At 49.2% G+C, this 13,297-nt stretch overlaps 1 protein-coding gene across 1 annotated transcript in view; it reads left to right on the forward strand.

The window, feature by feature from the left end:
* The first annotated feature begins 2,414 nt into the window (after nucleotides 1-2,414).
* Nucleotides 2,415-13,297, forward strand: part of LOC144102794 (uncharacterized) — a 52,615-nt gene continuing 41,732 nt past the window's right edge. Inside the window, exon 1 of the mRNA XM_077635955.1 lies at nucleotides 2,415-2,677. Coding sequence (XP_077492081.1) covers nucleotides 2,415-2,677 — 263 coding nt within the window. The remainder of the gene's footprint in view (nucleotides 2,678-13,297) is intronic.

Below are 13,297 nucleotides of genomic sequence, written 5' to 3' on the forward strand. Positions count from 1 at the left end.
TATCCAATACCGATATGTAGCTGGCACTTGCCACTTTATAGAGCCTCTCGGTCATATTAACCATAGAGAAGCTGTCTGATTCAGTAACAGCAATCAATTTTCGAAAATCAATACACATGCTTACTGACACATCCTTTTGGCTACGCATACATCTGGATGTGCGTACGAGCTGTCAACTGGATAGACGAAGTCCCACTCTAGTAGTTGTGCTACCTGACGCTCTATTTCCTTTCTGATTGCGAAAGGTACCTTATACAGGTGTGACTTTTCTTAGTTCGTGTTGGGAAGCATAGTTATTTTGTGGCAGCCAGCTCGTTGGTCTTGTGTTTGCAAGGAAGGCCGCTCGGAAGTCGCCAACAAAGGGACCCGTCCCTCGCTAGTACAAAACATACAGTACGGCCTGCAAGCTGGTCTGATTGCTGCCGCGTGTCAACAGGGCAGCTACTACATTGTCTTCATTGATACGTGCGGACCTCCTTCAGCCCGCGACGTCACGAAGATGCGGTGGCGCTGATGTCAGCAGCGACTTTCGCATGGTAGGCAAAACAGCTACCGCCAGCCGGTGCCTACCGCAGCTGCTGCTGCTACTGGCGGCTGCGTCATGCCTGCGCACTGCAGAAGCAGCATGTATTGATCAGCTGCGTCACTGTTCGATCCACGTAGTAGCATAAAAGGAAATTTAAATTAGCCCCGATAGGCTTCTCGCGATAAATACCGCATTAGTAAACTGGCTAACGGGCAATTTGACGCGGTACTAAAGCGCGAAGTCTGGGAGTCGATCGGCACTGCCACTTAATGTACTTAATAGCATATAAGTTACTGCGTTAATTCACCTGAACATCAGCATAGTGCGCTTATAACTGCGCAAGGAAAAAAAGCACGTATGTAGCTGCGCACGCATTTAATTATCACTTGAGCCGGTGTGCACGGGGCCCACCCGGCGGGTTCACTCGCCCCCAAGGAACGCGTTCTTTTGTTAATAGCATAGCATGTTTTAATGGCACGTTTTATGGCATTTGATATTTACTTTAAAGTGTTTCTTAATATGACAAACGTAATTATTTGATTTGAGTAGAAAGAAGTCTGGTAAGTTCATGCGCGGTCACGTTGGCGTGCTTAGAATAGCGCATGCAAATATGAAATTGCTACGCTAGATTCAATATTGCATTTTATTTTTAACTATACCTGGTGCAGTTCTTGGGTAATTATAATTAACACCCTCGTAAAGTCACCTCAAGGTCTTAATTAATTGAGTAGAAAGTGCGCAAATTTTTTATGCCAGCATGTTCACAAAGCCCTGCTCTGCATATGACGCTATTCTTTTTTTAGATGATCATGTACTTACATGCTTGCATAGTTACGTGAAAACGTTTCGTACAAAAATAACGAACATAATACTGCACGTGTAGGCAAAAAAAATCGAGAGATAAATTGCACCCCTCAACGTCTCAGGAATCGTTTGCGACAAATAGAATCATTCTATTTTCGTGCATTACAAAATTACGAATGTGTGAGTGATGCCAATCACAGAAAATGTGAAAGGCCAGAACACAAACCTTAACTTTTATTTCCTCGTTTTTGGCCTTTTCGCTCGCGCTTTGGTCAAAGAAATGCAGCCCTGAACTCAAAGAAAGCCTCAAAGAAATTACCTCACAATTTTCGTCGACCACGCATCTCGAAAGCGTACTTTATAAAGTTCTACTGAATATTTTGCTATAATGTTTCGTCACGAAACAGAACACCCCAGGGCTAAGAAAGAAATTAATTCCAGAAATGAAACATTTTCACCTAATCGACCAGTTTAACAAGGGGAGAAGTCGGCCTGGCTGGTGCGTGATCCTGCGGATAAAAACCGCGCTTAAGCGGGACAGCTAGAGGAGAATGGGGACACGACGCTGTCCCCTATTTTCACACAGCACGACACCTACGTATGTGAGCAGACGGTCGTCTGCTCCGCCGAAAGAACGCCAGCACATCCTCTCACTACTGTCCCGAAGTAAAATAATTCTGGCTAGAGCAGAGTCTCAAAAACTTTTTATTTTTTTTGAATGACTAGCGTAGGAATCAACGCCAGAAACGCTTTATATTTACTACTAACCATATATACAATACACAGTGGCGAACTATTTCTCTGAATACGCCGCACGTGGCCAACGCGAGCTGATGTACTTCAAGAAATTACTAAGCTGTAAACATCAACCATTGCTGTGATTCGCAGAAACAGAAAACGCGCCTACAAGCCTTGAAAACCCGCGCTCAACACCTCTCCGCGACGACACTCCCTGGATTTTTGCCTACCACGAGCTCGCTAGCGACTGCAGCGCCACCTAGTTTGTTTACAAACATGCAGGAGGTCTATACCATGGAAACGTGCATTCGCGTTAGCGCCAGCGCAAGAATCTTTCTTTCTGACCATGGAAGCCATCGAAAACCGGGCTCTGGCCTCCTTCCATCCACGACCTAATGTGTTCCTGCGGTACATCGACGACTGTTTTTGTATAGTCAAGAAGGACGCACTTGCCGCGTTCACCAGGCACATTAACAGCATGGAAAAGGCCATACAGTTCACTGTCGAGGAGGAGGTTGGCAACCAACTACCATTCTTGGACGTGTTAGTGGAGCGGGTGGGCCATAACCTCTCCTTTCGAGTGTTCAGGAAGTCGACCCACACGGGCAGGTACCTACATTTTAACTCAGTGAACAGGCCTGCCACAAACGTGCTGTTGCGGCTTCACTCATCGAAAGGTCGAGAAAAATTTGCTCACGACATCAAGACCATGCCTCGGACCTGGTGCAAGTGCGCCGTGAGTTGACGACTTGCGGCTACCCCAGGAAATTTCTAGCCTCCGTGGAACGCCGCTCAGTGCTCCTAGAGAACACGGCCTGCAACCATTGCCAATCACGTGCCGCCATCCCCTATGTGACTGGTGTAAGCGAAGCACTGGGACGTGTGCTGCGCTCGTACGACGTTCACGTTGCCCACGTTCCCAGCCACAAGTTACGGCACGAACTTGTGAATGTGAAGGAAGAGCTGGAAAAGGAAAAATTTCCGGGCGTGGTGTACCGGATCCCTTGTGCTGAGTGCGATTATGTGTACATAGGCGAAAGCGGGAATTTTCGAAGGCGCCTGAAAGAGCACAAGAAGGACGTAGAAAACCAAAAAGTAGTTGCCAACGCTCTTGCGGAGCATGCCGTATCAGCAAAACATCGTATCTGCTGGAATGAGGCCTCTATTATCGCCAAAGAAAGAAACGGGCTTACACGCCAATATCTTGAGTCGCTGGCGATACAAACGACTAAAAAAACACTTAATCGCAATGACGGCAATCTCCCGCCAGTGTATGCAAGATGCCTCGGACGACTATTGAAACGTATTTAAGAGCCGGGTTTTTTAGTAAAGCCTTCAGTGAACAAGGCTTCCGTAAGGAAGCCGAAACGTCGTTTATTGACACAAGCCTTTGGTCGGCGATTCATTATTTTTGTTTTCCTATGACGCTACTACCCGACCAGACGAGATTTCGTTCAACCTTAGACTTCATCTTTCTTCCATCCTTAAACGTCGTCACCTCTAGACCCGCAGCTTCATTGCAGCAGTGGTTGCGCTCATCGAACCTACCGCTAAGCATCGTTCATCGTTCATCAAGGTTTCCAAGCCCCTGCAGATTCCAAAATTCCTCCCCAGCGTTGCATCTTCCTGCAAGATGGTATGATTCCTGCCTCGTGTCAACGGGGCGGATACTACACTGTCTTCATTAATACGTATACCACGGAACCGTGCCTTCGCTGTAGCGCCTGCGCAAGCATCCTCCTTCCAGGCTTAAAAGCAGTCACCCGGAAACCCTCAGCTTCATTGCAGCAGTGGTTGCGCTCATCGAACCTACCGCTAAGCATCGTTGTACGTTCATCAAGGTTTCCAAGCCCCTGCAGACCCCAAAATGCCTCCCCAGCGTTGCATCTTCCTGCGCAAGCATCCTCCTTCCAGGCTTAAAAGCAGTCACCCGGAAACCCCCAGCTTCATTGCAGCAGTGGCTGCGCTCATCGAACCTACCGCTAAGCATCGTTGTACGTTCATCAAGGTTTCCAAGCCCCTGCAGACCCCAAAATGCCTCCCCAGCGTTGCATCTTCCTGCGCAAGCATCATCCTTCCAGGCTTAAAAGCAGTCACCCGGAAACCCCCAGCTTCATTGCAGCAGCAGCTGCGCTCATCGAACCAACGGCTAAGCATCGTTAATTGTTCATCAAGGTTTTCAAGTTCCTGCAGACCTCAAAGTGCCTGCTCAGCGTTGCATCTTCCTGCAAGCTGGTCTGATTCCTCCCTCGTGTCAACGGGGCGGATACTACACTGTCTTCATTGATACGTATACCACGGAACCGTGCCTTCGCTGTAGCGCCTGCGCAAGCATCTTTTTTCATGCTTAAAAGCCGTCACCTCGAGACCCCCAGCTTCATTGCAACAGTGGTTGCGCTCATCGAACGTACGGTTAAGCATCGTTCATTGTTCGCCAAGGTTTTCAAGCCCCTGCAGACTTCAAAGTGTCTGCTCAGCGTCGCATCTTCCTGCAAGCTGGTGTAATTCCTGCCTCCTGTCAACGGGGCGGATACTACACTGACATCACTGATATGTATACCACGGGACCGTGCCTTCGCTGTACCGCCTGCGCAAGCATCCTTCTTCCATCCTTAAAAGCAGTCCCCTCGAGACCCCCAGCTTCATTCCAGCAGTGGTTGCGCTCATCGAGCCTACCGCTAAGCATCGTTCATTGTTCATCAAGGTTTCCAAGCCCCTGCTGACCCCAAAGTGCCTGCTCAGCGTTGCATCTTCCTGCAAGATGGCCTGATTCGTGCGTCGTGTCAACGGGGCGGATAACACAGTATTAATTGGGACGTATACCACGGAACCATGCCTTCGCTGTAGCGCCTGCGCAAGCATCCTTCTTCCATCCTTAAAAGCCGTCACCTCGAGACCCCTATCTTTTTTCCAGCAGCTGCTTCGCTCACCGAACCTACCGCTAGGCGTCGTTCATTGTTCATCAAGGTTTCCAAGCCCCTGCAGATCCCAAAGTACCTGCTCAGCATTGCACCTTCTTGCAAGAGGGTCTGATTCCTGCCTCGTGTCAACGGGGCGAATACTACACTGTCTTCATTGATACGTATACCATGGAACCGTCCCTTCGCTGAATCGCCTGCGCAAGCATCCTTCTTAAATCCTTAAAACCGTCACCTCTAGACCGCCAGCATCATTGCAGCAGTGCTTGCGCTCATCGAACCTACCGCTAAGCATCATTCATTGTTCATCAAGGTTTCCAAACCCCTGCAGACCCCAAAGTGCCTGCTCAACGTTGCATCTTCCTGCAAGCTAGTCTGATTCCTGCCTCGTGTCCACGGGGCGGACACTAGACTGTCGTCGTTGGTACGTATACGAAGGAACCGTGCCTTTGCTGTAGCGCCTGCGCAAGCATCCTCCTTCCAGGCTTAAAAGCAGTCTCCCAGAAACTACCAGCTTCATGGCAGCTGTAGCTGCGCTCATCGAACTGTGACGTTCCTTGTGTGTGCTACGAGGTTCCGCGTTCGACGGCGCGGCGTAGACGGAGACCCAGATGACAGCGGCATCATCAATTACCCAGCCATGCTCGTTGAGAGTGACGACCAGAACGAAGGGGTTTAAGCCCAACCGGACCCAACCGGACCCGCCGCCGCCGCCGCGGGGAAACGGGCTTTATCTTCCCCAATTGCCGTGGCGGTTCCAGGGGAGGCCTCCCAAGCACATCCCAGGACAAGGGACCACTTTCCCGGCCGGCGACCCGCGGGAACTGTCAGCGGGCCAGAGCGCGCCTTACTTTGAGGAGCGAGTGTCAGTTGATGGATGGAGAGCGGAGGCCGGTGACCCGCGGGAACTGTCAGCGGGCCAGAGCGCGCCTTACCACAACCGACGCTATGCGCTACCTCGAAGACAACCTTCTTTCCCTCGGACTCAACACATGAGGGGGGCGAGACCATAAGTGCGGTGGTATGTTTGTGCGCCCAAGTGAAAGCCCTAGCCCCCCTCCTTCGCCTCCGGCGTGGGCGTCGTCACCCTAGGCAGTGTGGGGAGAAGAGGATATAAAAATCGACAAGAGTACGGAAGAGGGACGCTCAGGACGACATCGTTCGCCAAGAGGGCCTTCAGCGCCGAAGCCCGACGACGTGCAGCTTCTGCCAGCAACCGCTCGAGCCCAACTCCGGAGCCACTCCATCGCCCCCATGAAGTCGTCGGCACGTAAGCTCGGACGCCCCAGCCTCTGAATCTTAATCATGTATAATTATTGAATATATCTGTTTGTTTAAACTGAGCCATACGGTGTCTCTCTGCCTCTCCGTCCCGTGTGGACCTGCGCATTATGGGGGTCATCACACTGGTGTCAGAAGTGGGGTCTCAAAAGTAAATGTCCTCTGAATGCTGTGACATTCATGACTTCAAAATTGTAATCAAATGGGAATCACGGGGCTGATTGTGGGACTTTTACCCCCATTTGAGAGGCTTGAGGCACTGGAGGGCTTGAGAAAAAAAAATGACTGTATCTGAGGGAGCTCCCACTCCACAGCCGTCGCTCGGAGCAAGCATGCTGGCATTAGGAAGCGTCATTCCGACGTTTACGGGAGATAAGACAGGGGTAACAATATGCGATTTCTTTTCCATGCTAGAAGAGATTGGGAAAATGGGGGGATGGTCCGGTGCTGAAATGCTGGGGATGGCGAGGTGTAAGATGGCAGGAGCTGCTCATGATTTTGCTTGGCGAGACGAAAAAGTAAAATCCACAAAATCATTTGCGGAATTTAAGAAGCTCGCGTTTGAGCATTTCGACACTGAACCACGTCACGTGCGGGTACAGAGGTTCCGTGACGCCGGACAGATGGTAGGGGAGGACGTGCGAACGTTTGCGTCGCGGCTTCAGTGCTTAGCACGCGATACGTTAAGCAGGGAGGAGGAAGGAGACCAGCTAAAGAAGAAATACGCGGAGGATATACTTAAAGAGGAAATGACCGCTTTGTTCGTGGCTGGTCTGCAAGACCCCGTGCGCCGGTTCGTGCTCTCGCGCAAGCCGAGCAATTTCGACCAAGCCGTGGAGGCCACATTGGATGAGGAACGAAATGAGGCGTTAACGACAGCCGCAGCGAGAGTACGCGTCATAGAGAGAGCGGTGCTCAACCCTGAGGTTGCCCTCTTGACAGAGCGGTTAGATCGCTTAGAACAGCTGCTATCTCAGCAGGTGGGACGCCAGGTTGAAGCGCGCGCTCAACAGCGCCCATTCGCTGGAAACCGGAGACCGCCACAAAGCTACAGGCGCGGTATGCGAGATTTTGAAGAAATCGTATGCTTCGCTTGCCAGGGTCGCGGACACATCGCCAGGTTCTGCCAAAACGTGCGCCGTGGGGAGCCACAAAGAGAAGCAGGCGAGACACGCCCTAAGCAAACCTACAGCGGGGCTCCAGATACCGAGACAAAAAACTAGATAGTACTCCCCAGCCTGAGGAGCGTGGGGAGGGAGCAGTGGATGATGAGGTGGTGGTAGTTTGTGTGGCCGACGAGGCATGCCCTGTTGTGCGTTGCAAGTTAAATGGTTGTTGCATGGAATTGTTGATATATACGGGGTCAAAGGTGACATTGCTTAAGGAGAGCAGTTTTAACACGCTTCGAAGGAAGGGGGACCGCGAGGTGTTGGAAGCGTCTGGTGGTATGGCAACCAAATTTGTAGGCATAACGGGGGATCCTCTTGGCATAACTGGACTCTACCGGTTACACTTCTCTCTCGGCGGAATTGCATTGGAGCACCCCTGCTACGTATGCCCGGACACGGTGTCTCTGCCAAACGGAGTGTCAGGTATATTAGGGCAGGATTTTTTGAGAAAAGGGAAGGTAGTAGTCTCATTCTCTGAGGAAGAGGTTAATGCGGGCGGCTCAAAAGTTCCGTTTTTGAACAGGAGAGGGGCTGAGATTCGCATTACCGATATTGACACCCGCCAAACAGTGGGATCATTGGAGAAGGTATATTCGCGGGTTGCCGTCAGGCTGGTCGATGAGGCGGTCGTCCTTCCTTGGTCGGAGCACATTTTGTACGCGTTTGTGCCTTCAGATGTAGTGAGCGGCGCCGTGGGAGTGCTTGAGCCGGTCGACTCTCTCAGCAATGGCCTGAAGGCAGCCGCGTGCCTCGTGACAGTTAATGACGCCCACAGAGTGCCCCTACGGGTGGTTAACTGTAGCCAGCAGCCACTGAGCCTTCCCAAGAACAAAACATTGGCTTTCTTCACCTCTGCGATAGAGAAACGTGAGCCCACCGATACGGTACTCGCAACTGTAGAGCATGCTAGTCCTTCGGCTGCTCCAAAGGTGTCGTTCGATCTTTCTCACGTAAAATCCAGAGAGAGGGAGGCTCTGGCTGGTTTGCTGAACGACTACTCGGAGGTATTCGCCGCGTCCAACCTGGATTTGGGCTGCTGTGGCGTTATAAAGCACAGGATAGAAACCGGCACTTCATCGCCCGTTTACCAGCGTGCGTACATGATTCCTTACTCCCAACGTGAGGAGATGGAGCGGCAGGTGCAGGACCTGATTGATCGCGGCATTGTCGAACACTCAAAGTCACCCTGGGGAGCACCAGCACTATTGGTGGAAAAGCCAGATGGCTCGTATCGATTGGTAGTGGACTACCGCAAACTAAATGCCGTAACTCGCATCGATCCATACCCCATCCCCAATATACAGGAGACGCTTTCTCAGCTGGGCTCTGCCAGGTACTTCACGGTAGTGGACATGGCGGCGGGATTCTGGCAGATTGCAATGGATCCGGCAGATGCCGAGAAAACGGCATTCAACACGCCCTCAGGGCACTATGAATGGAAAAGAATGCCGATGGGTCTGGCCAACAGCCCTGCTGTCTGGCAGAGAACAGCTGATGTTATCCTGGCAGGTCTTCTGTGGAGGCTGTGCTTCGTGTATATGGATGACATAATCATATACAGTGACAGTTTTGAGAACCATTTGCGCGATATTGAGCACGTTTTGGTGCGACTAAGAGGAGCGGGTCTCAAGCTGAAGCCCTCTAAGTGCCAATTCCTCAAAATCGAGGTGAAATACCTCGGGCACGTTGTTTCAGCTGACGGCGTGCGACCGGACCCTGAGAAACTAAGGTGTGTCTCGGATTTTCCATCCCCGACTAGCGTCCGCCACGTCCGGCAGTTTCTCGGCCTGATCGGTTACTACCGAAGGCACATAGAGTTCGCCAAGCTCGCTAAGCCGCTCACCGCCTTAACAGCCAAAAATGTCGCCTTTCGCTGGGACGAAAACGCGGAGGATGCTTTTGGGGCCCTGAAAAGGAAGCTAATGAGTGCACCGCTGTTGCGCCACCCGGATTCTAATTTGCCCTTCGTTATGGCCACAGATGCGTCAAAGTTCGCAGTTGGTGCCGTGCTATCTCAGGTTATCGAGGGCAAAGAACATCCCATTGCTTTTGCTAGCCGACAGTTGAGCCCCACAGAGCAAAAGTACGAAGCTACGGAAAGGGAGTGCCTCGCCGTTGTCTGGGCAGTAAAGCACTGGTCAAATTGTCGCATTTTAAAGATAAATGCAAAATCCTTTCTGCTGGCCCTAAGCTCAAAGAAACTGACTTTTCAATCCGTGAAGATTTTTCAGTGCGCGTGCGTACAGCTCAAAAGAAACTTCGTGCGTTCGGCAAGGAAAGTGGTTTAAAATACAAAGTAAGATATGACAGGTTAACCATGGGCGATAAGCAGTTCGTCTACGATGCGGATACAGATTCCGTGGTAGAGCATCGGTCATAGCGGTCACTGTCTGTTTCAAGGCTCCCCTCCCACCATCAGCCACTTTTGCCTCTGTCACCTTCACATGTTTGTGAAACTATGGCTTTTGTTTTAGCAAACATTCGTAGCTATCTTCCGAAGAGAGAGTCAGTGGAAGCCTTTCTTGACGATCACGGCACCGATATTGCCATATTTACAGAATCGTGGCTCTCCGATAATATCTCAGACGAGGAACTGCTTGACAACAATAAACCGTTTTTCATCTACAGACGTGATAGGGCCTCGCGCAGGGGTGGGGGTGTTTTAGTCTTTATTAAAACCAGTCTTAATTCTTCTCTTCTCATGACTCATCCCTGCCAGGAAATTCTTTGTATCAGAATTACCCTTTCCACAAGCACATGCATAGTTATTGCATGTTATCGCCCTCCTGACAGTGACAGTTCCTTTATTGCCGATTTATACTCGGTTCTGCTCGTTCTTAATACCCGTTTTCCTAAAGCCAATTACATCCTCTGCGGTGACTTTAATTTCCCTGACATCGATTGGGGAAACTTGAGCACATCTTCTCGTCAAGCGAAAGATTTCCTTGACGTTGTCATGACATTTAACCTCACCCAAGCAGTAAACTTCCCTACACGTGGCAGTAACACCCTTGACTTAGTCTTTGCATCTAGCCCCGAACTCATCCAATACATATCGAGCACTGACGGTTTCAGTGACCACAACACAGTTATTTTCAACCTATCACTCCCGTTTCCCCAACGGCAGCGCTCTGTTAAGTTCATTCGCGATTATAAAAGGGGAGACTTCGCCTGTATCAACTCGGAGCTTGAGAACTTTTTTCTTCATTTCAAGCAGTCTGCATCTAATAGGTCTGTCGAAGAAAACTGGCTAACTTTCAAAAACAAACTTTCAAATCTGGTCGAAACCTATGTTCCGCTGATATGCATTCGCGGTGACTCCAACAAGCCCTGGTACTCTAACTCCTTAAGGAGGCTTTCTCAAAAGAAAAAGCGTCTTTTTCGTGAAGCTAACAGAACTGCACTGGCTTATAAATGGACAAAATATTTCTCGTGCCTGCAGGATTACACGCGTCTCCTAAGGTGTACAAAAAGAAAGTTTTTCCACAATGATCTGTATGGCATTCTACTAACAAACCCAAAGAAATTCTGGCGGATGTTATCACCCAAATCAGGCAACACTCATTGCATTACCCTTTTGTATCCTGATGGTTCACAGGTGCCTCCAGAACTTCGATCTGACGTCATGAACTCTTATTTTACATCAGTCTTCACACATGAACCTGCCTGGAATACATCACACAAAGATTTTTTAAACTTTTCTGCGATGGCACCTATCAACATCACTACTGCTGGCATTTGTGCTCTGATAGACAAACTAAAGTTATCCAGTGCTGCCGGGCCTGACAACCTCAGTGCCAAAATATTAAAAGCTACAAAAAATGTATCTTCTCATTTTCTAAAAATAATCTTTGATCAATCTCTTGCGAACAGTTCCATACCTAGTGACTGGAAAATTAACAAAGTCATTCCTGTGTTCAAGGCTGGCAGCCGGAGCGACCCGTCGAATTATCGTCCTATTTCATTAACTTGCATACCATGTAAATTTCTTGAGCATATTATATACTCGCATATTGCATCCCACCTCAATTCCAACTCCTTTTTCTTCAAAAATCAGCATGGCTTTCGTCACGGCTATTCAAGTGAATCACAGTTATTTGAGTTTACCATGGACCTTCACTTAAAACTTGATTCTTTGTTCCAAACCGATGTCATCTATCTTGATTTTTCCAAAGCATTAGACCGTGTCCCACATCAACGTCTTATGTTCAAACTTTCAGGTCTTCACCTTCACCCACTTGTTTTAGACTGGATTCACAATTTTCTCACAGCTCGCTCTCAGTTCACCGCAATAGGCGGACTTCCTTCAAATTCTACTTCCGTCTCCTCCGGAGTACCACAGGGGTCTGTGTTGGGTCCGCTTCTCTTCTTAATATTTATTAACGACCTCCCACACAACATCTCATCCACCATCCGTCTTTTCGCAGATGACTGCCTTATCTACCGCCGTATAAATACTAAAGACGATCAAGCTGCCCTCCAAAACGATCTGAAGCTCATCGAAAATTGGTGCTCTTTGTGGATGATGGAACTGAACATTAGGAAGTGCAGTTTTATGCAAATTTCTCGGAAACGCTCCAATTTAACTTACCCTTACTCTTTATTTTCTGAGGACCTATTGCAAGTTGAATCTTATCGTTACCTTGGCATCACAATCAATAGCAAATTAACTTGGGTTGATCATATTACAAAAATCACGGCCGACGCTTCACGTACACTTGGTTTTATTAGAAGATCACTTCCCTCTTCCCCCGCTAACATACGTAAACTGGCATATGAAACTTTTGTCCGCAGTAGGCTGGAGTATGGATCCGCGATCTGGAGTCCTCATCAGTCCTACCTAATTAACATGCTCGAAGCCGTCCAGAACCGTGCAGCACGCTTCATATCGTCAACATACGACTTTCATTCCAGCGTAAGTTCCATTAAATTATCACTTGACCTCACTTCCTTAGCTCTCAGACGAAAAGTTGCGCGCCTTTGCTTGTTCCATAAGTTATACTTCAATTCCCCCTATCTCCGTGGTTCCCTCATATCTCCTCCCTTTCGTACATCGCGCCGCGTTTTTAATTCAAATAGCGTCCAACGACTTCATGGCTCCACCAACGCTTTCAACAAGTCCTTCTTTCCGACCGCAATTGAAGAATGGAACCTTCTGCCCGACTCACTAACAAATGTGCACGATGCGACAAGGTTTAAGGCGATGTTGTTAGATCACCTGGGTTGACATGTGTTTTTTTTTTCCTAACCTCTCGCCGACGTGTGTGGTGCTTGTGGCCTAAAGGCATTTTTTACATGCACCGTTCTAACTATTCGCGTTCCTTGCTTCTCTTTGGGAAAGAAGGCTGCACCAAAAGCAAATGTAACAAATCCTTAGAACAAAAGACGAAACATGGATTCATACCAACTGGCCCAGAAAAATGCCATTTTGCTCTGAATCTTAATCATGTATAATTATTGAATATATCTGTTTCTTTAAACTGAGCCATACGGTGGCTCTTTGCCTCTCCGTCCCGTGTGGACCTGCGCATTATGGGGGTCATCACACTGGTGTCAGAAGTGGGGTCTCAAAAGCAAATGTCCTCTGAATGCTGCGACATTCATGACTTCAAAATTGTAATCAAAAGGGAATCACGGGACTGATTGTGGGACTTTTACCTCCATTTGAGAGGCTTGAGGCACTGGAGGGCTTGTGAAAAAAAAATGTCTGTATCTGAGGGAGCTCCCACTCCACAGCCGTCGCTCGGAGCAAGCATGCTGGCATTAGGAAGCGTCATTCCGACGTTTACGGGAGATAAGACAGGGGTTCCAATCTGCGATTTCTTTTCCATGCTAGAAGAGATTGGGAAAATGGGGGGATG

Source organism: Amblyomma americanum, chromosome 8 (assembly GCF_052857255.1).
Source record: "Amblyomma americanum isolate KBUSLIRL-KWMA chromosome 8, ASM5285725v1, whole genome shotgun sequence".
NCBI lineage: Eukaryota > Metazoa > Arthropoda > Arachnida > Ixodida > Ixodidae > Amblyomma > Amblyomma americanum.